At 38.8% G+C, this 22,511-nt stretch overlaps 1 protein-coding gene across 6 annotated transcripts in view; it reads right to left on the minus strand.

The window, feature by feature from the left end:
- PKP4 (plakophilin 4) overlaps positions 1–22,511 on the minus strand; it is a 233,813-nt gene that overhangs the window by 118,573 nt on the left and 92,729 nt on the right. Inside the window, exon 3 of one of the 6 annotated variants that reach the window (XM_032410071.1) lies at positions 18,343–18,380. The exons of the other annotated variants lie outside the window; for them this stretch is intronic. Coding sequence (XP_032265962.1) covers positions 18,343–18,351 — 9 coding nt within the window. The 5' untranslated portion in view covers positions 18,352–18,380. The remainder of the gene's footprint in view (positions 1–18,342; positions 18,381–22,511) is intronic. 6 annotated transcript variants of the gene reach the window in all.

Below are 22,511 nucleotides of genomic sequence, written 5' to 3' on the forward strand. Positions count from 1 at the left end.
GAGAGGAGAACTGTTATTTTTGCTTTTTTTGAAGATTAAAGTACTCTACGGGGTTCAATAATATTCTAATGACCTATAAAGGTCCATTCTAACCATGAGTAATAGGACTTAGCACACTTAGAGTGTGCAGCACTGGTAAAGGTACGGAGAAAAGGTGCTGTGAGAATGTGAATGGGTGCAAACTCTTGGAGGGTAATTTAACAATATCTAAAAAAATAAAAAATGTAGCTACCCATTGGCCCACCAGTTCAAAGGCTGAAACTCTGGCTATACTTGGAAAAGTACACAAAACCAACCAAATAAAACTGGAAACAATCTAACATCCATCAATGAGGAATTGATTAAATATGTTACATACATCTATATTAATAGGACTGCATGCAATCCTAGAAAGGATTTAAGTAAATCCACATGCATTAATGTGGGGAATAATCTCCAAGAAAGATTATTCAGGAAAGGAGAGCCAGGCAGTTGTTTTTCTTTTTTCTTTCCTTTTTTTAAAAATTATTTATTTATTTATTTGACAGAGAGAGACAGCGAGTGAAGGAACACAAACAGGGGGAGTGGGAGAGGGAGAAGCAGGCCTCCCGCCAAGCAGGGAGCCTGATGCGGGGCTCAATCCCAGGACCCTGGGATCATGACCTGAGCCGAAGGCAGACGCTTAACGACTGAGCCACCCAGGCGCCCCCAGGCAGTTGTTTTTCTAAAGACTTACTTTTTGCTAGAGTATGCAGAAAATTTTTTTCTTGACATATACTCAAGAAACTTAATTTTGGGGAAAGTGTTAATGGTTGGGAAAGGGAACCCTACATTTGTAGGATGGCTTACTTTCAATTTTATACTTTTTTGAATATTTAATTTCTCTTAGCTTGGGCTTTCACTTGGTATTACTTGTATAAATAAAATAGAATTAGAGTTGTCTATTCATGTAAAACCACACCAAGACGTTAATTTTCACGATTAATTAAATGTTCCAATTTTGACCTATTAAAGAAGGCAATGTTTTAAGAATTAGTTTTCATGAAGGGCGTGAAATACATGACAACAGTATTATCTTATTTGAAAATAGATGATGTATAATGAATTGACTGATCTAATGGATTCCACTATATATATTTCTCTTGAAACTCCGCAGGACTCTTTAATAAAGAATTGGTACCTTTAGAGGGGCGCCTGGGAGAAAGGTGCTTCTCAGCTTGCTCTATGGTTTTAATTAATTTTCTTCCATAAATTGCTAATAAGGAAGAAAAGAGCAACTTATGCTCAGTGTAACCATAAAATTAAATTTATACAATTTTTCTTATAAATTGTATATATCAACATAAATTTTGGAAATAAAACATGAAAGAGGATGCTACACTTAACTTTACATCTTAAATAATTTTCGGGCCAAATCACTTAGGTACTATATACCAAGCGGTAAATTTTTCATTTGATAAACTAAAAATATTAATAGTTTGAAATAGTCGTTTTATGGTATTATATAATTGATAGGTATTCTAAGTAAAATGTTTTTTTAAAATAGTTATTACTTACATATACATTTACAGTCTTTTTTATTGTGATAAAATACAGATAGTATAAAACTATCATTTCAACAATTTTTAAGTGTGTAGTTCAGTGGCAGTAAGTACAGTCACACTGCTGGACAACTACCACCTCCATCCATATCCAGAACTTTTTTGTCTTCCCAAACTGAAACTCTGTGCCTATTAAATAATAATTCCTAATTCTTCCCTCCAACCAGCCCGTCAACCAACATTCATTTTCTGTCTCTATGAATTGGACTACTCTAGGTATCTCACTTAAGTGGAGTCACACAATATTTGTCCTTTTGTGACTGGCTTATATCATTTAAAACAATGTTTTCAAGTTTTATCTGTTGCAGCATTCATCAGAATTTCCTTTCTATTTAAGGCTGAAAATGTTCTATTGTATGTTTATACCAATACCTTTTGTTTATACATTCATCGTTGATTGATACTTGGGTTACTTCTATATATTTTTAAAAACCCAAAATTCTACATCAATTTAAGCCAAATTCTGCAACAAAAAGTATCTTGAAATTCACATTTCTATTTTTTTTTTTTACTAGTTTCTTCTGTCCAAGATTCTATTAACTTTCACAAAATTCAGTAGTGAAAGGCTTTATCTACAAGGATAAAACCAGTATTATGGCTTTTTCTTCTGTAATTAGAAGACTGATTTGGTTAAATATTCATTTGTTTAAACTCTGAGTGCCTACTAAGTGACAGGCACTATGGTGGGCAGAAAGGAAGTGAGAGGAAGAAGAGGGAAGGAGAGGCAGAGAGTATGAGTGCCTGAATCTCACAATCGGCCCCAGGAGGTCTGTGTGGGGGCCCCAGGAGCAGAGTGGACAAACTCTGACATGAAGTTTCTCTTCATGACAATGAGAAATTGGATTATAACATTCAAGCTGAAATGTCAAAATAACCCCCCACTTTAAGATGCCAAATAAAATTATGTACCTAGAAAGCTAGTGAACATGAAAAGCTGTGTGGTGCTGATGAGACCATGTGGTTTGGCATCCATTTCCTGGTTGCCTGGTACAAGAAGGCAAACACCATCTGCCTCACTAGCTGTTGGTACCATCAAAAGACCTAAGGTGTGTGAAAGCTTTCATGAATTTTCATGTTCCAAAAAAAACTTCTAATCACAGATTTTGGTACTGATATCCTAGAGCAGGAGTTGGCAAATGTTTTCTATAAAGGGCTGGATAGGGGCGCATGGGTGGCTCAGTGGCTTGAGCATCTGACTCTTGGTTTCGGTTCAGGTCATGATCTCACGGTTCTGGGATGGAGCCCTGCATTGGGCTCCGCACTCAGCGGGGAATGTGCTTCAAGATTCTCTCGCTCGCTCTCTCTGCCCCCCCCACTCCGCCCCACTCTCTCACTCTCTCTCAAATAAATCTTTAATAAAAAAGGGGGCAGAGAGTAATATTCTAGGCTTTGCTGACAGTGAGCGATGTTTCTGTCACAACTAGCCACCACTGTCCTGGTAGTATGACAGCAGCCAGAGAAAGTAACATAAAATGAGTGTGGTTGTTCTTACTTATGGACACTGAAATTTGAATTTCATCTAATTTTCAAATGTCATGAAATATTCTTCTGATTATTTTTAAACTGCTAAAAAATGTAAAAAAACCTCTTTGCTTGTAGGCTATACAAAAAACAAAACAAACAAACAGAAAAACAAAAACAGGTAGAGGGCCAGATTTGGCCATCCCAGACCCTAGAATTTAAAACAAAGAAGGAAGGATTATAGGGTTTGGAGTCCAACCTAGATCTGAATCTAGGCTCTATCACTTACCAGCTGTATAATAGTAGACAAATCACTTTAACATTTATAATCCCCAGTTTAATCATCTGTTAAATGGGGATAACACCCACATCACATAGAAGCTGATGTGAGTATATGAACAAGATGCTAAAGGCTGTGTAAACTGTCAAGCTGTTTTTAAAGAATTAGGCATTGTATAAAGTAAAAATATACATTACAAAAATGTACCATATTCTCCTCTGAGGAATATTTGCCAAAAAATTGGGAATATATTTTCAATTCCTAAGAAGAGGAAAAAATGGAAGTAATTTGGACCAAAGACAGATGTCTTGGATTCCATTTTTACTAAGCTGTTGGCATTGTACAATGTTATTACAACACTCAGTTAATAATTTATCTTTCTTTCATCATCTGATCGTATTCTGTTCTCAATAGTTCTGCTTTGTCATTTTTTTGTTCTCTCCTCTTAATCTTCATTTAAGAGGATCCAATATTATATATATAAAATCATAAGAAGAAAGCAGTGGCTGAAGCACCTTTCATAACAAATGACTGAGAGAAGAGAGGTTGCTTCTTGCTACTATCCTATGCTCTACTTTCGATTTCTTAAGTTTCAGAACAAGCAACCTTAGCAAATTTAGGGGCTCTCACAACTCTCACAAAATTAAAATGCATAATTTCTTTATATAGCCAGCTTAAAGATAACAAAATATCAATGCCAAAAAAACAGTATGCGGATGGTGGGTAAACATATTAAGTTGTTCTTTAATATTCAGATAGTGAGTTAAGGCACAGAGCCTTTATTCAGTATCTTCTATCATCTTACCCCATTAAGAAATTCCTTAACTACACTTACTATGGTGATCATTTAACAATATATACATATACTGAATCATTATGTTGTACACCTGAAACTAATGTAATGTTTTATGTCAATTAAATCTCAAACTTTTTAAAAAGGAACTCCTTCCTTATGTCTATTTTAGGAACATTAAAAACAGGACTCTGAGGGGCGCCTGGGTGGCTCAGTTGGTTAATCGGCTGCCTTCGGCTCAGGTCATGATCCCGGGGTTCTGGGATCGAGTCCCGCATCGGGCTCCCTGCTCCGCGGGGAGCCTGCTTCTCCCTCTCCCTCTGCCTGCCTCTGTGCCTACTTGTGCTCTCTATCTCTCTGTCAAATAAATAAATAAAATCTTTAAAAAAAAAAAACAAAAAACAGGACTCTGAGAAACAAACTGAGGGTTCTAGAGGGGAGGGGGATGGGGGGATGGGTTAGCCTGGTGATGGGTATTAAAGAGGGCACGTTCTGCATGGAGCACTGGGTGTTATACACAAACCATGAATCATGGAACACTACATCAAAAACTGATGATGTAATGTATGGTGATTAACATAATAAAATAAAATTAAGGGGCACCTGGGTGGCTCAGTCATTAAGCGTTTGTCTTCCGCTCGGGTCATGATACCAGGGTCCTGGGATCAAGCCCCACGAGCCCCACATCCGGCTCCCTGCTCAGCGGGAAGCCTGCTTCTCCCTCTCCCACTCCCCCTACTTGTGTTCCCTCTCTCGCTGTCTCTCTCTGTCAAATAAATAAAAAAATCTTTTAAAAAAAGTTAAAACAAACAAACAGTAGTTTTCCTCTTTTCTAAGGATATCTTGGCCAGTAATTTCCTTCCTTCCTTCCTTTCTTCCTTCCTACCTTCCTTCCTCCCTCCCTCCCTCCCTTCCAAAGATTCATTTATTTATTTTAGAGAGAGAGCGCCGAGCAAGAGCTTGAGCTGGGGGAGGGACAGAGGGAGAGGGAAACAGCCTCCCTACCGAGCGCGGAGCCAGAGCGCGGAGCCAGCCCCGGAGCCACCCAGGTGCCCCTCGGCCAGTACTTTTCATGCCAAAAGCTCATACCTCTAATGGACAGACATGAAAATATCAAGCTGAATTCTTTAGCTGTCTTCTCTCCTTCTAAAAGCAAGAAGTTGATATGGCAAGAGGATGCTTCCTCTGAACTGAATGCTTAGTGCAAACGGTCAGCAGACTGTTAGGTTCGGTCAATGCTCCTACCCAGGGCCTTAGGCTCAGGTAAGCAGAGGCCAGCAGGCTGGTCTGCACCTGCCTCAGAGGGGCGTGCCATCAACCTCAGGTGCTAGGACCATGCCTACCTGCACATATCTGAGTAAGGATATGGAGACTGGGTCCCACTGGACAGACAGGATAACACAATTTGCTTCAGGAAACCTGAATCTACCAGCAGAGTGAATAAAAGGGCTATGGAGAGGACCACCACAGGCTATGGCTATTCCTCGCTCTCCTTGAATCTAAAGCTAAATAATCAACTTAAATCAACATCTGTGACACTTATTTTTTTAAAATAATGTATGTATAATTAAAATGGAACATTATAACAGCACTGGGTAATGAACGTAAAGAATATCAAACAGTAGGTAAAAATACATGATTTGGCAAATCAGCATTTTCTCAGTAGTACACACAAGTTGATTTGAACACAGTGTCTCAGAACAGAACATACTTAGCTGGATGGATTTAACTTAAGAACCATGACATTTTCATTGCAAAGGCTGCAGGGCTGATGACTCCAGACCCAGCAGCCTTGCAGCTCTAGGACAGAATACAGATGGGCTTGGATGTTTTCTGGCTCTCTCCCATCTCATTCATGGGACTAAAATTTTCTATGACAGAATTATATCAAATTTTAACCATTCCCTTATATTTTGGCCGATGTTTTTAATAAGACTGTATCTGGCACAGATTCATTTTAAAGCGTTATAATGACACTAGGATAATTGGCTATTATTTATAAGATATTTACCATGAACTAGACACTATACTAATGCTTTCTCTGCATATTATAAATGGTGAGTACAACCAATACCCAATGAATGGTCTCTATGTGCTGCTAAGCACCTTACTTAATAATTTCTACAAGCACCCCATGAGCCCATGAGGTATGTATTATTATTCTCATTTTTGAATTGCAGGTCCTAAGTGTCTAAGGTCACACACCTGGTAGGTGGCAGAGAAGGGATATGAAGTTAAGAGGTGTGACTCTAGAGTTGGTGCTCTTTATCACTGTCTTTCAGCCTCACACCATGACCTACAGAGTGTGGCAATGAAATTGATTTCAAGGTGGAGAGGGGAAGATAATAATCTCTGAAAAACAATACGAGTCTAGGTAATCCATCAAAGGTCTCACTGCCCAGTTTGTTACTTAACTGTGATGTGATCATCTCCTTCAATTTAATAACTGCAACTCATAAGCTCTTCTTTGGCATTATCTAAAGAAGATGGCACTACTAAATAGTCTGAATAGTTTGATGGTCTCAAACAACGAACACAGTTTCTAAAGTTTCAGGGAAGCTGCTGTGGATGGAGAAAATCTAGTTAGCAGTTTTCAGGGATGATCTTCTCCCTGGTTTCCATCTGACAAACAGTGCCTTCTATGACATCCAGCTCACTTTACAGTGAGACAGTAAGGCCTTCAGTGGATCTTAAGACTCTTGGGATCATAAATAAAAACTCTTAAGTGCAAGTAGAATAAGAAGGGAGAGCCACCTTGCTTCATTTATCTATCTCGATTTCTCCATTCTGAGTTTTCTATGAGGATTTTTGTTTTTTAGCTCATTATTGTCAATATATCTGATTGAGAAAGAAGCTAAACAAGTCCCAGGTGAGAATGCACCATAGCAACAGGCTTGCTATGAATTCTTCGGGGAGAATTTCACAGAAGTATTTGATTGCCTATTCACACTCTTGATTACAACACACCGAGCTGTTAAACTAAATTGTATGTCATTAGTGTATTGAAGGAACTTTAAAAAATAAACTACCCTGTGTGAAGATATTTTTCACACATGCATTCACATTGATATGTGTTTAATTGCACGCAGCCTACTTCCCTTTTATTTGGAAAACAAGAGAGACATCTTTAAACTATTTCAGAACTTGCCAATGTCACAGTGTAGTAATGTGATAAATAAGGCATTACCCTCTATCACAGGTAAATATTGAATTCTTATTCTGGTTCATAAATATTTGTTTAATCTTTCACTGTTATTATGACAGAATATAAATGTAATGTCCTTAGAATTTGATCAGGAGTATTAAAGTACCTTGAGTTAGGTAAACAGTGGCCAAAATAATTATAGAAAAAACAATCTGACATTAAAACAACCTCAGTCTCACAGATTTTACTGAGCCTATGGCTTAGCTGGGATAATACACTGATAACAATAACAACAACAACAACAACAAAAGGCTGCAAAGAAAAAAAGTAGTTTATGTCTGTGTATTATCACAGAATGTCAGCAACCCTACAAATAATGTCATGATCCAAAGCAAGACCAGGTGAAGATACAGATGGCATGGGCAAGACCCATCCTAACCATCAGAAAATCAAAGCAAATCCAGATGAGTGTGAATTATTACCATCCATCTTCATGTCTAAATAGAACACATTTACTAACTTTTCCCACAGTTAACTGTAAAAAGGGTCCTAGAGACAGAGTAAAACATTTTACAAACATTCAAATCAAAGGACTGAAGAGCATTCATGATGAGTTATTTTTACAACCAATTCTGTTACTTATGCTACTAGAAACACCCAATGGTGTGGGTCTAATCCAAATTATTTACATTTGGTTTTGCAATGCATGGTATAATGTTTCTGTGACAGACTTGCCTTTCTAATTACATTTTGCTCTATCATTAAAATCAGTTTACATGTCCTTAATATACACCTGCTGTTTGGGAAAGGTGGTGTCCCAAAGCCTGCTGGGCAAAGGACAGCCAGCTCACAATTACAAATACACCAGACAGGCTCTAGAGAAGAAAGAAGTGGCCAAACAATCTCAAACCTTAATTACTTTATAAGCACTTAAAGTTTACTAAGATTGATATAAGTTACTTGTTTCTTTTCTTCCATTTTTGCTGATGTTTCATTTGACCTTCTTCTTAGAAGACTGGGAAGTACCTTAAACACCTAGAGCACAACTAGAAATTATCATTTCACTAAATAAACATGTACTGATATTTAACTGATTAGACATGGTTTTGAAGAGACTATTTCCTTAGAATCTACTCGTTAATTAGAATATTCAGGATTATTTATCTCAAGCAAGATAAAAAATAAACCAAAATACAATGGAAACATGCAATGTTGCAAGTATTACATAGTGGACGCCTATTGATTTGCCACTTAGCGTCTTTTTACCATTCTTATAGATATGGCATTCTGATTTTTCCTACCTTCCCTATGCTTGGACCATGTGAGTTTGGTATGTCAAGAGTAGGGTTGGTTAAGGCAAGACCAATGAATAGGAACTTTTAATGAAGATGAAGAATTATTTCTGGAAGTGAGCTAAAGGACAGTGGTTTTTGGTCTAAGAATACAAAATTTAAAGGAAAAAGCCACTCAAGATGAGGATGCCAAGGGACTGCTCTACCAGAGATTGGATGGGCTGTCTGGGTGGATACTGAAGTCACCTAGAGATGCACGGCAGAGGCGAGCTGGAGAAGTACCTATGAACTGAGAGTTGAGTCTTCACTGAATGAGGCTGAAAACCAGAAGGCTGTTGAATGACAGTAATGAGAAGGAAAGGGTGATACAGCCAGGCGTGGAAGTCTCAAAGGAGCAGGGACATGTGCAGGGTGCACATATGTAAATGATTGGGGATTGAGGACAAAAATGATCCTATTCCCTGAATTCGAGAAACTCAGAGGTTAACAGAATAATCAGATGTCCCTAGAGTGAATTTTAGGGTATATGGAGTCCCCCTCAGGGGACAGCTAGGCTGCTTATTAAAGGCAAAAAGTGGGAAAGGAAGGATTTGAGGAAGTTGAGAATGTGGGGTTAATAGCTGACCACAGAGCAGAGGTTCCAGAGAATGTAGGAGTTTGGGAGGAAGCATGGGGAAGATGGGGGTTAGACTGGGCAAGAGAATAAACAGAAAGATGGGGATGGGAGATTGGCAACTGACAGGATAACCAGACAGCGGTGGACTTCTGGTGATGAATGAAATAAAGACAAAGTGAGGTGTGAGAGATGACGTCCTTAATGCCTCTAGAAGTACAGGGCAGGAACTTGTGGATTGTTGGGAGAAAGGGCTGTAAACAGCTGACTACAGCTGTCCTACTGAGCTTCAGGTACAGGTATGGTAGGTGCTCTAGGTTTTAGAGGGTGATAGGCCCCAGGGGGTGAATTGGCAGTCACCTCTTCCTGGTGTGACAGATCTTATACCCAGTGTGCAGGCAGTCATAGCCTGAGAGTTAAGGAGGCCATGATCCACAGCACGATCAGGTCATGTCTGCAGATTACTGGACTTTGGAGCCAAAAGAAGACCCTACTCTAAATATTCTTACATGGCAGCCCCAGCCAGCAACTCCTTTCTATTTCCAAGTTTTGCTGAAGTACCTAGTCACTATCCTGCAGAGATTACCAAATGTATCACAATTAGAAGTGAAGAAAATCAAGGCAGGCAGAAATGAAAGAACAGTATTCCAAGCAGAGGGAAGGACAAGTGCAAAGGCCATGAAATGCGCTTGGCATGGGTTCACTGAGGAAACCTGTATATCTGAAGCAGCAAGTGAGAAAGAAGAGAAACCACGGGTCTGATCATGGAAGTCTTTGAAGGACCTTGTAAAGACATTGGCTTCTACGCTGAGAATAGGAAATTGCTGGAAAAAATTTGGGCAGAAGGGTGACAGAATCCCTTTTAATATCATCCCTCTGTTGAAACTAGACTATACGGAAAGGGCAGAAACAGGAGGTCCAGTCAGGAGGCTTCCCCAAGTCTAGGCTGCAATTTGACAAGGGTGGTATGTGGACCATGGAGTGGACGGTGGAGATAGAGAGTAGCTGGATTCTGGATATATTTTGATGATAGAAGCCCATGGGTCTTCTTCTAATTAAAGGAACTTTCCTAACTAGCATGGAGGAAGCAGTGGGAAACATGAGGAAAAGAATATTCATTCTTCATGTTTTAGCTTCAACGCCACCTCTTTGAAAAAGGCCTTATCTGAACATCCATTTAAAGTAGGTCCCTCAAGATATTCTCCTGTAATATCTGTTCTTTTCATTTACAGCACTTCTCAAAATCAATTCACATATATACTTTTTTTGAGTTTGTTTAATGTGTGACTTCCCTTGTGAGATTATAATCCCAATATGATCAAACACTATGAAAAGAGAAGTGGGAAGGGAACCATCGTTAAATAACAGGATAGATTCTAATGATTAGAATTGCTGAATCTGAGTTACAAGTATATGTAAGCTCCATTAGGTAGGGACCATGCATTTAAAATTTTTCTTCATCACTGTATTCTAACCAGTATTCATTCTACCAAGTATATGTCAAAAGAATAAATGTATAATTATTTGTCAATATATTTTTTAACTGCGAACTATTGCCTAACACTGCCATTTAACTACAATCATGTTAAGTTTTAATAACTGAAGTCCACCTCTAATTAAAACAGCTAATATAATTTCAATGTCTTTTAGAGCTCTTTTGTCATATATATCTGGAATACTCATAAGATAAATATAAATCAAGGTAGCATTGTTAAAAATTACTTCTACCCAAGATATAAGAAGAATAACAGGAAGAATTCCTACAAAAAGGAATAAAGATTCTCAGATAAAGCAATACATATATATCAAAACCAAGCATCACAATTTTAAAAATCAAGGGTCGAGAAATTACTAAATTCTTTTTTGACAAAAAGGAAAAAAATATTTAAAAGTACAATCAAGTATTTCCTCAAGGGGTGCCCAGTGGCTCAGTCGGGTAGGTGGGATTGAGCCCTGAGTCCGGCTCTGTTTTCAGCAAGGAGTCTGCTTGAGATTCTCTCTCTCCCTCTCCCTCTGCCCCTGCCCCACTAAGTAGATAAAATCTTAAAAAAAAAGTATTTACCCAAAATGTTACATGACTCTTAGTAATAACCTGGGATAGATCAAATTGAAATGGAAAATAAAGCAAACATTTACTAAGGGCTAAATGTTTAAGGGTCATTGTATTAGTTTCTTCTGTCTGCTTTAACAAATTGCCATAAAGCTGATGCCTTAAAACAACAACACTTTTTATCACAGTTCTAAAGGACAGAATTTAAAGATCAATTTCAGTAGGCCAAAATCAAGGTGCCCACAGGGCCATGCTACCTGTGGAGGTCTCCAGAGGAGAATCTGTTCCTTTCCTCTCATAGCTTCTGGTTGCTGCAACGTTCCTTGGTCTGTGGTCTCATCACTCCACTATCTGCCTTCATCTTCCTACTGCCTTCTCTCTGTGTGTTAACTCCCCCTCTGCCTCTCTCTAACAAGGACACTTGTGATGGTATTAGGCCTCACCTGGGTAATCTAGGATAATTTCCCCATCTCAAGACCCTTAATCACATCTGTAAAGACATTTTCCGGGACGCGTGGGTGGCTCAGTTGGTTAAGTGTCTGCCTTCGGCTCAGGTCATGATTCCAGGGTCCTGGGATCGCGTCCCACATCGGGCTCCCTGCTCAGCAGGGAGCCTGCTTCTCCCTCTCCCTCTGCCTGCCGCTCCCCCCTGCTTGTGTTCTCTATCTCTCTGTGTGTCACATAAATAAATAAATTTTTTTTTTTTTTTAAAAAGACATTTTCCAAATAAAGTAACATTTATAGGTCCAGGAATAGGGACCTGATATCTTCAGAGTTGGGGGTTGGGAGTTGGTGGGAGACAGGACATAGCATTATTATGCCTACCATAGTTCATCCCGGGCAGTCAAAGATTTGTGTCTGTCCTATGTGCAAAATATGTGGACCCCATCCCAACATAATCCTGAATCTCAACCCATTATAGAGAACATCACCAGAAGAACCAAATCTCATGTAAACCTCATTGGCTCAAAGTCCCAAATCTCATCATCTAAACATCTAAATCAGGTATGGGTGAGATTCTGGGAATGATCCATCCTGGGGCACAATTCCTCTCTATCTGTTGATCTGTGAAACTAGAAGGCAAGTTATCTGCTTCCAAAATAAGATGGTGAGGCAGGCATAGGATAATAGCTATGACATCCCCCACTCTACAAGGTAGAAAACAGAAGTCATGCAGCCCAAGTAATTTCAAAATCCAGTGGGGCAAGGTTTCAAGGCCTGTAAGTAATACTCCATGGCTTGAGACTCTACCCTTGGAGTCATTTTTCCTTTTTCTTTAAAGGGTAGCGCATATTTGCACCTGAGTAGTTTTATAAGGCTGTTTTCTGCCTATAGAATTTTGGGAAGTCCAACAGCCATCTTACATTCCATCCTGTCTCTGTGCCTTTCAAAAGTCAAGTCAGCATTGTTTCTGCTGATTTAATAGTCTAAAAAACCATGTGGGTCTCCTGTGTATTCATGCCATTAAACAAGAGGGTCCTCCACAGATCTTTCCTGGAAAATCCCATCTCTATTCCTGTTTCCTGTTGAGATGGTTGAGGGGATCCATGAGTCACACACCTAATTCTGTCAGCACTAAAGACTGTCTAGTTTCTCCTTTGGCCTTCTCTCCAGAGCATACTTTCCGAACAATAAATTTCCTAATTTTAGTGTCTTTTGCAATCTGGATAGACTGGAAATTTTCCAAATCATCAAGCTGTAGCTCATTTTTGCCCTGAGAGTTTTCCCCTCAATTTCTATCTTTCCTCTCACAATTTACCATGAGCAGCAAGAAGAACCCAGGCTGTACCAGCATTTTGGCTGGAAGTCTTTTCAGCTAAATATCCAAATTCATTGCTTACATGCTTTCCACACAACTGTGGTAGCCAATTTAGCTAAGTTTTCTCCCACTATATAACAAGGATCACTTTTCCTCTAGTCTCCAACTATATCTTCCTCATTTCCTTCTCAGCTGTCACCAGAAGCAACTTCAAAGTCCCTCTCTCTACCAAGAGTGTGTTTAAGGCAGTCTAGGCCTTTTCTAGGATATGCCTCAAATTTCTTCCAGCCTCTACCCATGTCCAATTCCAAAGCCACTTCCACATTTTTAGGTATTTGTTACATCATCATCCCACCTTCTAGTATCAAAACCTGTATTAGTGTCCTAGGCCTGCTCTAACAAATCATCTCAGATCGGGTAGATTATAACAACAGAAATTTATACTGTCACAGTTCCGGAGACTGGAAACTTGAAATTAGTTTCATTTGGCTTTGGCTGAAATCAAGGTTGTAAACTAGGATATACTCATTCCAGAAGTTGAAGAGAAGAATATGTTCTTTGCCCCTTACAGCTTCTGGTGGTTGGTGGCATACCAGGCTTGTGGCCACACCACGGCAAATCTGTCTCTGCCTTCACATTGCCTTCTCCTCTGTATGTGTCAAATCACCCTCTGTCTCTCTCTTCCATGGACAGTTTGAAGGCATTTAGAGCTGACCTAGATAATCCAGGATAATCTCCTACCCTCAAGGCCCTTAATTACATCCATAAAGATCTCTTTCCAAATAAAGTAATACTTACCGGCTACAGGTTTTAGGACCTCATATCTTTGGAGAGGGGAGTATTATTTTGCCTACCATACTCACAGTATAGAGGCACAGCATATTAATTTACCATAACTCTATCATGTCTATAAAAAAGTGTTAAAATTGAATTTGGCTCTTTCAAAGTGACCATTTGTTACTTAATATTGCAATAAAAAGCTGCAAAAATTATTTTTCTAATGCTATTACATTAATGGGAAATACTTATTCTGATTTTTCCATTTACTGATAAGTATAATTAACTTTGCAAACATAATTTTAAAATGAGGTTGATAGTACAGCTAAAAACAGTAAGCACTGGTAAATTAGCAAATATAAATAGTTGCAAAGATAAAAAAAACGTCTGCAGAAAGTCAAAAGACTTTAGGAACAGATATGCTTTTATTTCAGGAAATTACTTTTTTTTTTTTTTAAGATTTTATTTATTTGACAAACAGACACAAGCAGGGGGAGCAGCACAGGGAGAGGGACAAGCAGACTCCCTGCTGAGCAGGGAGCCCGATGTAGGGCTTGATCCCAGGACCCTGGGATCATGACCTGAGCCAAAGGCAGACGCTTAATAACTGAGCCATCCAGGCACCCCTCAGGAAACTACTCTTTAGGAAAATACTTTTTTCCTTTAGGAGTGGCTAAATAAGTGGCTGGCATCTCTCATTTAAAACTTATTCAGGTTATACGCTGACTGGGATAAAGAAGGGCCAAGGGTGACCAAATACCAGATGGGAGAATCCTGGCTGGGACGGTTTTGGTGGAGCAGCTAGTCCTCCGCCAGTTTGATCAGTTATCGTAGGAGTGGCTTCCCAGCCAAGAAACTGGTTCCCCAACTGTATTTGCTGCGATCGGAAAGAAGGGAAGACTCAGAGAAGCACTGGTGATGCTAAACAAATTAATGCCTTTTCTCTAACCTAGAAGCAAACAGCTGGCGATTTTCCATCTAGAGTTGTTAACTGCCAAATGAAAACTGTGTCCTTATTAATAGTTTTAATTGCTTTGGTAAAGTTAACCCAAAGGTCACAAGCCTGGTGAAATCTGAACACCAGGAAAGGATATTGTTCTTTTCCATTTAAGCTTAGGAGGCAAACCAGAGTTACGTTAGAGAATGACCATTAATAATTAGTGAAAGGAATTATGTTCACCAAGTTAAGTAACTACATTTGTAAAATGTTATTCTAAAAAACATGTAAAATCACTCTGAGTATAGAGTTGTATTTTTGATGTAAAGAAGCATAAATAAGCAGCACAGCAACTTAATCTGTTTTCTCAGCTATTCCTGTGTTTAAAAGGCCAGGTTGCTTAGCCCATGAGTTCTCCTGTAGGGCGTGCCATTTGTTTCCCAGAAGTTTATACGCTTTCTCTTAAAGTACTTATTTTGCAAACCTAAACTAACAAAACAACAATAAATGTTGAATACTTAAAATATAAATGCCCAGTCCTGCATAAACTTAAAAATCCACAGCTGGAGAACGTTAGTGGTAGGAGCATTTTCAAAGGCTGTTTTTCACTGGAACAGAGTGCCGGAAATTTTTCACTGGGTCTCCGTGAGCCTAACTGCAAAGGTGTTACAGGGAAAGGGTCCCAAGGTGCCCCCCCTTGCAGACAGGGCGAAGAGAAGGACCGGAGATCAGCCCATCAGCGTCACAGCAGCAGTGGCAAGTGCTTGTTGGGTCACACTGTGTCTGTCCAAAGACTCCAACCACCTCTTGGAAAACCTTCTACAGAACATCTTCTGGGCTGATGGCCGTGTTCTATATTTTGATTGTGGTTCCATGGCTGTTTTATTTGTCAAAACTCATAGAACTACTCACTGAAAGGGTACATTTCATTGCATGTAAATAATACCTCAACAAACTTGCCTTAAAAACATGAACACACACCTCTCTATTTTCTTTTTATGAAGGTACGACATTTTAATGTACAGGTGCCTTTCTTATGTTTCTGGCAATACTGCTGTATATCCACTCACTAATCCACCTTGATTAGTGTTTTAGGCAACATTTCCCCTCATTAATAGATTGTCCAATTTAACTTCTCCTGGGAAATAGAACAATTTTTTCCTGAGAGATCTATAAATATAACTTTGGAACAGAGCCACAGAAAGGTGCCTCTGGAGAGTGAGATTTTGGTCCTCTATGTGTGCCTGACCCTTCTGGTGTCTTCTCCTCCAAGACACTGGAATGATACTAATTACCATTAGCTATGCTGCTCTGAAGTAAAATATCACTTACATTAGGCTGAATCATTTTAGAACCCTTTAAAAACCATAACCGCTTATATTAGGCATACCCGTAAGTATTTTTTTACAACTTAGGTGTTCTGTTCCTGTAAGTTCATATAATTTTTTAAAGCAATGATTGAAAAAAAAAGTTTTATCAAAATAAGCTACTAGATTTTCAATAAAATAGTTGTAAAATTGAGAAAACTTTCTAATTTTAAATTTTGTTAATAAATGCAAATATAGGCATTGTAATATTAACAACTCCTTCCAAACTGGTTAACACGGAAGATTAAAATACTGGGCTATAAAGCGAGTATCATTCTCAATGGGGAAAAACAGAGCTTTTCCCTTAAGGTCAGGAACACAACAGGGATGCCCACTCTCACCACTGTTGTTCAACATAGTGCTAGAAGTCCTAACCTCAGCAATCAGACAACAAAAAGAAATAAAAGGCATTCAAATTGGCAAAGAAGAAATCAAACTCTCACTCTTTGCAGACATGATACTTTATGTGGAAAACCCAAAAGACCACCCCAAAATTGCTAGAACTCATACAGCAATTCAGCAACATGGCAGGATATAAAATCAGTGCACAGAAATCAGTTGCATTTCTATACACTAACAATGAGACTGAAGAAAGAGAAATTAAGGATTTGATCCCATTTATAACTGCACCAAAAACCATAACTAAGAATAAATCTAATCAAAGAGGAAAAGAATCTGTACTCTAAAAACTACAGAACACTTATGAAAGAAATTGAGGAAGACACAAAGAAATGGAAAAACATTCCATGCTCATGGATTGGAAGAATAAATATTGTTAAAATGTCTACGCTACCCAGAGCAATCTACACATTCAATGCAATCCCTATCAAAATACCACTGACCTTTCCCACAGAGCTGGAACAAATAATCCTAAAATTTGTACGGAACCAGAAAAGACCCCCGAATAGCCAAAGGAATGTTGAAAAAGAAAACCAAAGCTGGGGGCATCATAGTGCCTGACTTCAAGCTGTATTACGAATCTGTGATCATCAAGACAGCATGGTACTGGCACAAAAACAGACACATAGATCAATGGAACAGAACAGAGAATTCAGAAATGGACCCTCAATTCTATGGTCAACTAATCTTCAACAAAGCAGGAAAGAACATCCAATGGAAAAAGAACAGTCTCTTCAATAAATGGTGCCAGGAAAATTGGACAGCCACATGCAGAATGAAACTGGACCATTCTCTTACACCATACACAAAGATAAACTCAAAATGAAAGACCTAAATGTGAGATAGGAATGCATCAAAATCCTAGAGAAGAACACAGGCAGCAACCTCTTTGACCTCGGCCACAGCAACTTCTTGCTAGACACATCTCCAAATGTGAGAGACAAAAGCAAAAATGAACTTTTGAGACTTCGTCAAGATAAAAAGCTTCTGCACAGCAAAGGAAACAGTCAATAAAACTAAAAGGCAACCTACGGAATAGGAGAAGATATCTGCAAATGACACACCAGATAGAGGGCTAGTATCCAAAATCTATAAAGAACTTATCCAAGTCAATACCCAAAAATCAAATAATCCAGTCAAGAAATGGGCAGACGACACGAACAGACTTTTCTCCAAAGAAGACATACAGATGGCCAACAGACACATGAAAAAAATGCTCCACACCACCTGACAACAGGGAAATACAAATCAAAACCACAATGAGATACCACCTTACACCAGTTAGAATGGCTAAAATTAACAAGTCAGGAAACAACAAATGTTGGCAAGGATGTGGAGAAAGGGGAACCCTCTTACACTGTTGGTGGGAATGCAAGCTGGTGCAGCCACTCTGGAAAACAGTATGGAGGTTCCTCAAGAAGTTAAAAGTAGAGCTACCCTATGACTCAGCAATTGCACTACTAGTTATTTATCCCAAAGATACAGATGTAGTGAAAAGAAGGGTCACATGCACCCCAATGTTCATAGCAGCAATGTCCACAATAGCCAAACTGTGGAAGGAGCTGAGATGTCCTTCAACAGATGAATGGATAAAGAAGGGTATATATAGGGCGCCTGGGTGGCTCAGTTGTTAAGCGTCTGCCTTCGGCTCAGGTCATCCTGGGATCGAGCCCCACATCAGGCTCCCTGCTCTGTGGGGGGGCCTGCTTCTCCCTCCCCCACTCCACCTGCTTGTGTTCCCTCTCTCACTGTGTCTCTGTCAAATAAATAGAATCTTTAAAAAAAAAAAAAGAAGGGTGCATGTACACACACACACACACACACACACACACACACACACACACACAAAATGGAATATTACTCAGCCATCAGAAAGGATGAATACTTACCATTTGCATCGACGTGGATGGAACTGGAGGGTATTATGCTAAGTGAGATAAGTCAATCAGAGAAAGACAATTATCATATGGTTTCACTCATATATGGAATATAAAAATCAGTGCAGAGGACCATAAGGGAAGGGAGGGAAAACTGAATGGGAAGAAATCAGAGGGAGACAAACCATGAGAGACTCTTAACTATGGGAAACAAACAGGGTTGCTGAAGGTGAGGTGGGTGGGAGGGATGAGTAACTTGGTAATGGGCATTAAGGAGGGCATGTGATGTGATGAGCACTGGGTGTTATAAGCAACTGATGAATTGTTGAACACTACCATCTGAAACTAATGGTGTACTCTGCATTGGCTAATTGAATTTAAATAAAAACAAAACAAAATAAAATACTGGGCTATGTAGTTCAATCAATCTCTACCTTCTTCCTCTGCTTAGTAATACATTAAAAGGAGAAAAAAAGTTGCTTGTATTCAATTCCCAATTTGTCTGTGTAAAACAAATTTTATAGGAGGATAAAAGATGTTTTCCACCTGTAAAAAGCTAAAAGGTGTTTGAGCTAGTATCTGATGATTCTGTCAAAATCTTATATGCAGGGCCAGAGGGGAGAGGACACTGGCCTCCACCCTTCTAGGAACAGAGAGCTAACAAATGGTGACTGCAGAATCTCACACTGAGCACTAGACCAATGAAAGCACTGATGTTAGCAGAGTAAATTCATCAAGGAAATGGATCCAGTGCTGGTGATGAATAATATATCCTGGGAGACATGGAGGTGTTACAGCGATACAGGAATATACTGCCAATGAGCCTTAACAAATCCAATATAGGTCTCTATGGATATCTTTGGACTGTGTTCCTTCCAAGAGCTCCATCTGGGAACCAAAAAGTAATACTGTTCAAAATTTTAGAACAGGTATTTGTACAGAGAGGCAAACAGCTAAGCAAATCACCTAGCTAGATAAGATCAAAGGTATCTGTATGCTTTCAAGCTGCAAAACACACACCAGAGTGTTGAAATATTATGGCATATAGCATAGTCTGAAGGGTAACCAAAGTTTTTGCTCCATCTTGGAAATCATGGTCCAGAGATACTGGCTAGGACATTTTATACACAGAAAGTATCAGAGGGAAGAAAAGTAGACCTAAATTTTAGCTTATTCAAATTCATCTATGTATGTTAAACTAAGGGGGAGGGGAAAGTAGGAGAAGTCACATACTGATTTGTCCCATTAATGTTAGTTTGGACTTAGATCACTTGGTTTAGATGGTCTATGCCAGGTTTTTCCACTATTCAGCTCTTATTTTCCCTTGGTAATTAATAATATTTTGTGGAGAGATAATTTGAGACTACGTAAATAGATCATGTAAATAATACCCTGCTTCTCATACTTACCTCCCAGTTTTAGCAGCCACTGGTGATCCTTGCCTGAAACAACTACTACTGTGGTGACTGCCAATGGTGCACCCCCACCCCCATTCAATCATTTTAGGATTAATTTTTCACAAGCAGACATACTGGATGATTCTGAGGAAGACAGTCTATCAACCACACTCCATGAAATCCAGATCTGGTTTTTACTACCTCAAAGTAAGGCTGCCAGAGGAAGGCTGGACCAACCCCACTAAGAACCTCCACCAGAAGGAAACAGTCCCATCTGTCAAAATACCAGGTCTGGTATGTATTAAGTGCCCAGTGACTGCAAACATGTCATAGGAAAATTATAGGTAAATGAATGGGGTTGGGGTGGGGTTAATTTTCTTCTTTCCAAGGACACATCTACGTGCAGTTACAAGAGGTGTGTAAGTAGAACACGATGCATTCCTTGGATTAACCACATTTGTTGATCCAAACAAGCCCACAAAACCAAATATGTCAACTCTTCATAATAGGCAAAGATGAGCCAATGAATTATTATGGTAAAAAAAAAATAAAAGACTAAAATATGGATGACTTCCAACCAAAGCACTCATCCCTTACAAGGATGCAGGTGTGGGGCCACTGAGAATTTTCCCTAAAACTCTGAAAAGTACTGCAATAAAACTTTAAAGGACTAAAAAGCAGAATACACTGACTCAAGTTTACTTTTCCGATGTGAAATAAAACATGATCATCCCCTGTAAAAGTACCTTTCTGGTAATACTGGACATGTAACATTTATGGAGTTGTATAACCTAAAGCAATTTCTTCAGCGTTAACACAGAGAAGCCAAATTCAAATATTAAATTTTTCCGCAGGGTTAAAGTTTTACTTATCCACCAATTTTGTTTCTTCCTAAGTAAATACGAATATAACTGTTTCAATCTTAAAATACTCCTGAAGCATAAGATGTTATTTCCATAATCTTGGCCCTCAAACAGACGAGTCAGGCTTGATTTTATTAAAACTACCAACACAGGCTTCTTTACATTATTTCAGTAAAATCGTTTCCTATATAAAGTACTCCACAGTTAATCGTCTGAATCTCTGTCTGCCATCCAAAAGACTTTATCTGTAATTCCATCCGTGGCGGATTACATTGCACACATTCCTCTCCAAAAGAAAAATACATGTTAGGATGAACAAATCTAAAACAAAAACTTTATAACCAACAGCTTCACCCAGCCTCTGCTAGACTTGAACTCTGGCCCTGGAGCCCTGCTGGCTGACCTCTCCAGGGAACTCTGTTCTTCTACTCCTAGCCTATTAGGTCACCTTGCTCCTGTCTTTCACTCAAGCATTTGGTCAAAACTATTTATTGGGTGCCTGGTACCCAGCTGCATGCTGGAGGTTAAAAAAAAAAAAAAAGTCTACCAAAGGATCTGTGCTTTGCTGAAGTTCAGTGTCTAGTTTAAGCTAAGTCATATGGGATTTTAAAAGAAAGTTAATATTTTTTACCTTTAAAGCAAACTCTGTTGAAATATAACTTACATACAATAAAACACACCCATTTTAAAGGTGTAGTTTGATGGGTTTTACTAAATGTACACAACAATGAACCACAACTCAAATCACATTTAATTCAGTCACACTCTGAACACTGCCTTAACTCCTTTGTAGGACTGCCCCTCCTTCTGCTCCTTGGCAATCGTGATTTGCTGTCATTATAAATGAATTTCGTCTGTTCTAAAATTTTATGTAAATGGAATAAATGCACTGTGTACTTTTTTACGCTGACTTCTTTAACTCAGTTTATTTTCGAGACTTTATCCATGTTATATCAGTGATTTCTTTTTTGTTGTTGTTGAGCAGTATGAACATGAGATACTTTGCTTATTCATTCACCCACTGATAAAATTTTAATTTGGAGGTAGTGTAAATAATGGTGCCATGAACATTCATATATAAGTATTTGTGTGGACATATTTCATTCATTCCCGGGTCACATCCAGGAGAATTGCTGCGTCATACGATAAGCATACAGGTAATTACATAAGAAACTGTTAAGCTGTTTTCCAACATGGTTGTATCCATTTTACACCCAGTACCAGCAAAAAAAGTGTAATATCCACCTTAGGCACAGGTCATGCAAAAATAGGTGACAGACCAAATTTGGCTATAGTTTGTTGACTCCCATTCTGGAGTTTATACATAAAATCATGACTTCTGTGAATCAAGACAATTTGACTTTTGGTTTCCTATCTGTGTGCCTCTTAATTCTTTTTCTTGCCTTACTACACTGGCTAAAATCTTAAAGTCGTTAGTATTTCATCATTAAATTTATTAGCTTTAGGTTTTCCATAGACAGCCTTTATCTTAGTTTGTTGAAAGACTTCATTATAATTGGGTGTTGAAACTTACCAAATGTTCTTTCTTTATTGAGATAAAGGGGTTTTCTCCATCCTTCTATTAATGCAGTGAATTACATTGCTTAATTTTCAAATCCCAATCCAACCTTGCATTCTTGGGATAAACCACACTTGGTCATAATGAATGAACTTTTTATATATTGTTGGACCGGACTTATTAATATTTTGTAAAAGAGTTTTGCATTTATATTTATGCAAGATAGTGAGATTTGTAGTTTTCTTTTTTTTTTTTTTTTAAAGATTTTATTTATTCATTTGAGAGAGAGAATGGGAGAGAGAGCACGAGAGGGGGGAGGGTCAGAGGGAGAAGCAGACTCCCTGCTGAGCAGGGAGCCCGATGCGGGACTCGATCCTAGGACTCCAGGATCATAACCTGAGC

Source organism: Phoca vitulina, unplaced genomic scaffold (genome assembly GCF_004348235.1).
Source record: "Phoca vitulina isolate PV1807 unplaced genomic scaffold, GSC_HSeal_1.0 scaffold1, whole genome shotgun sequence".
In the NCBI taxonomy this organism is placed as follows: Eukaryota; Metazoa; Chordata; class Mammalia; order Carnivora; family Phocidae; genus Phoca; species Phoca vitulina.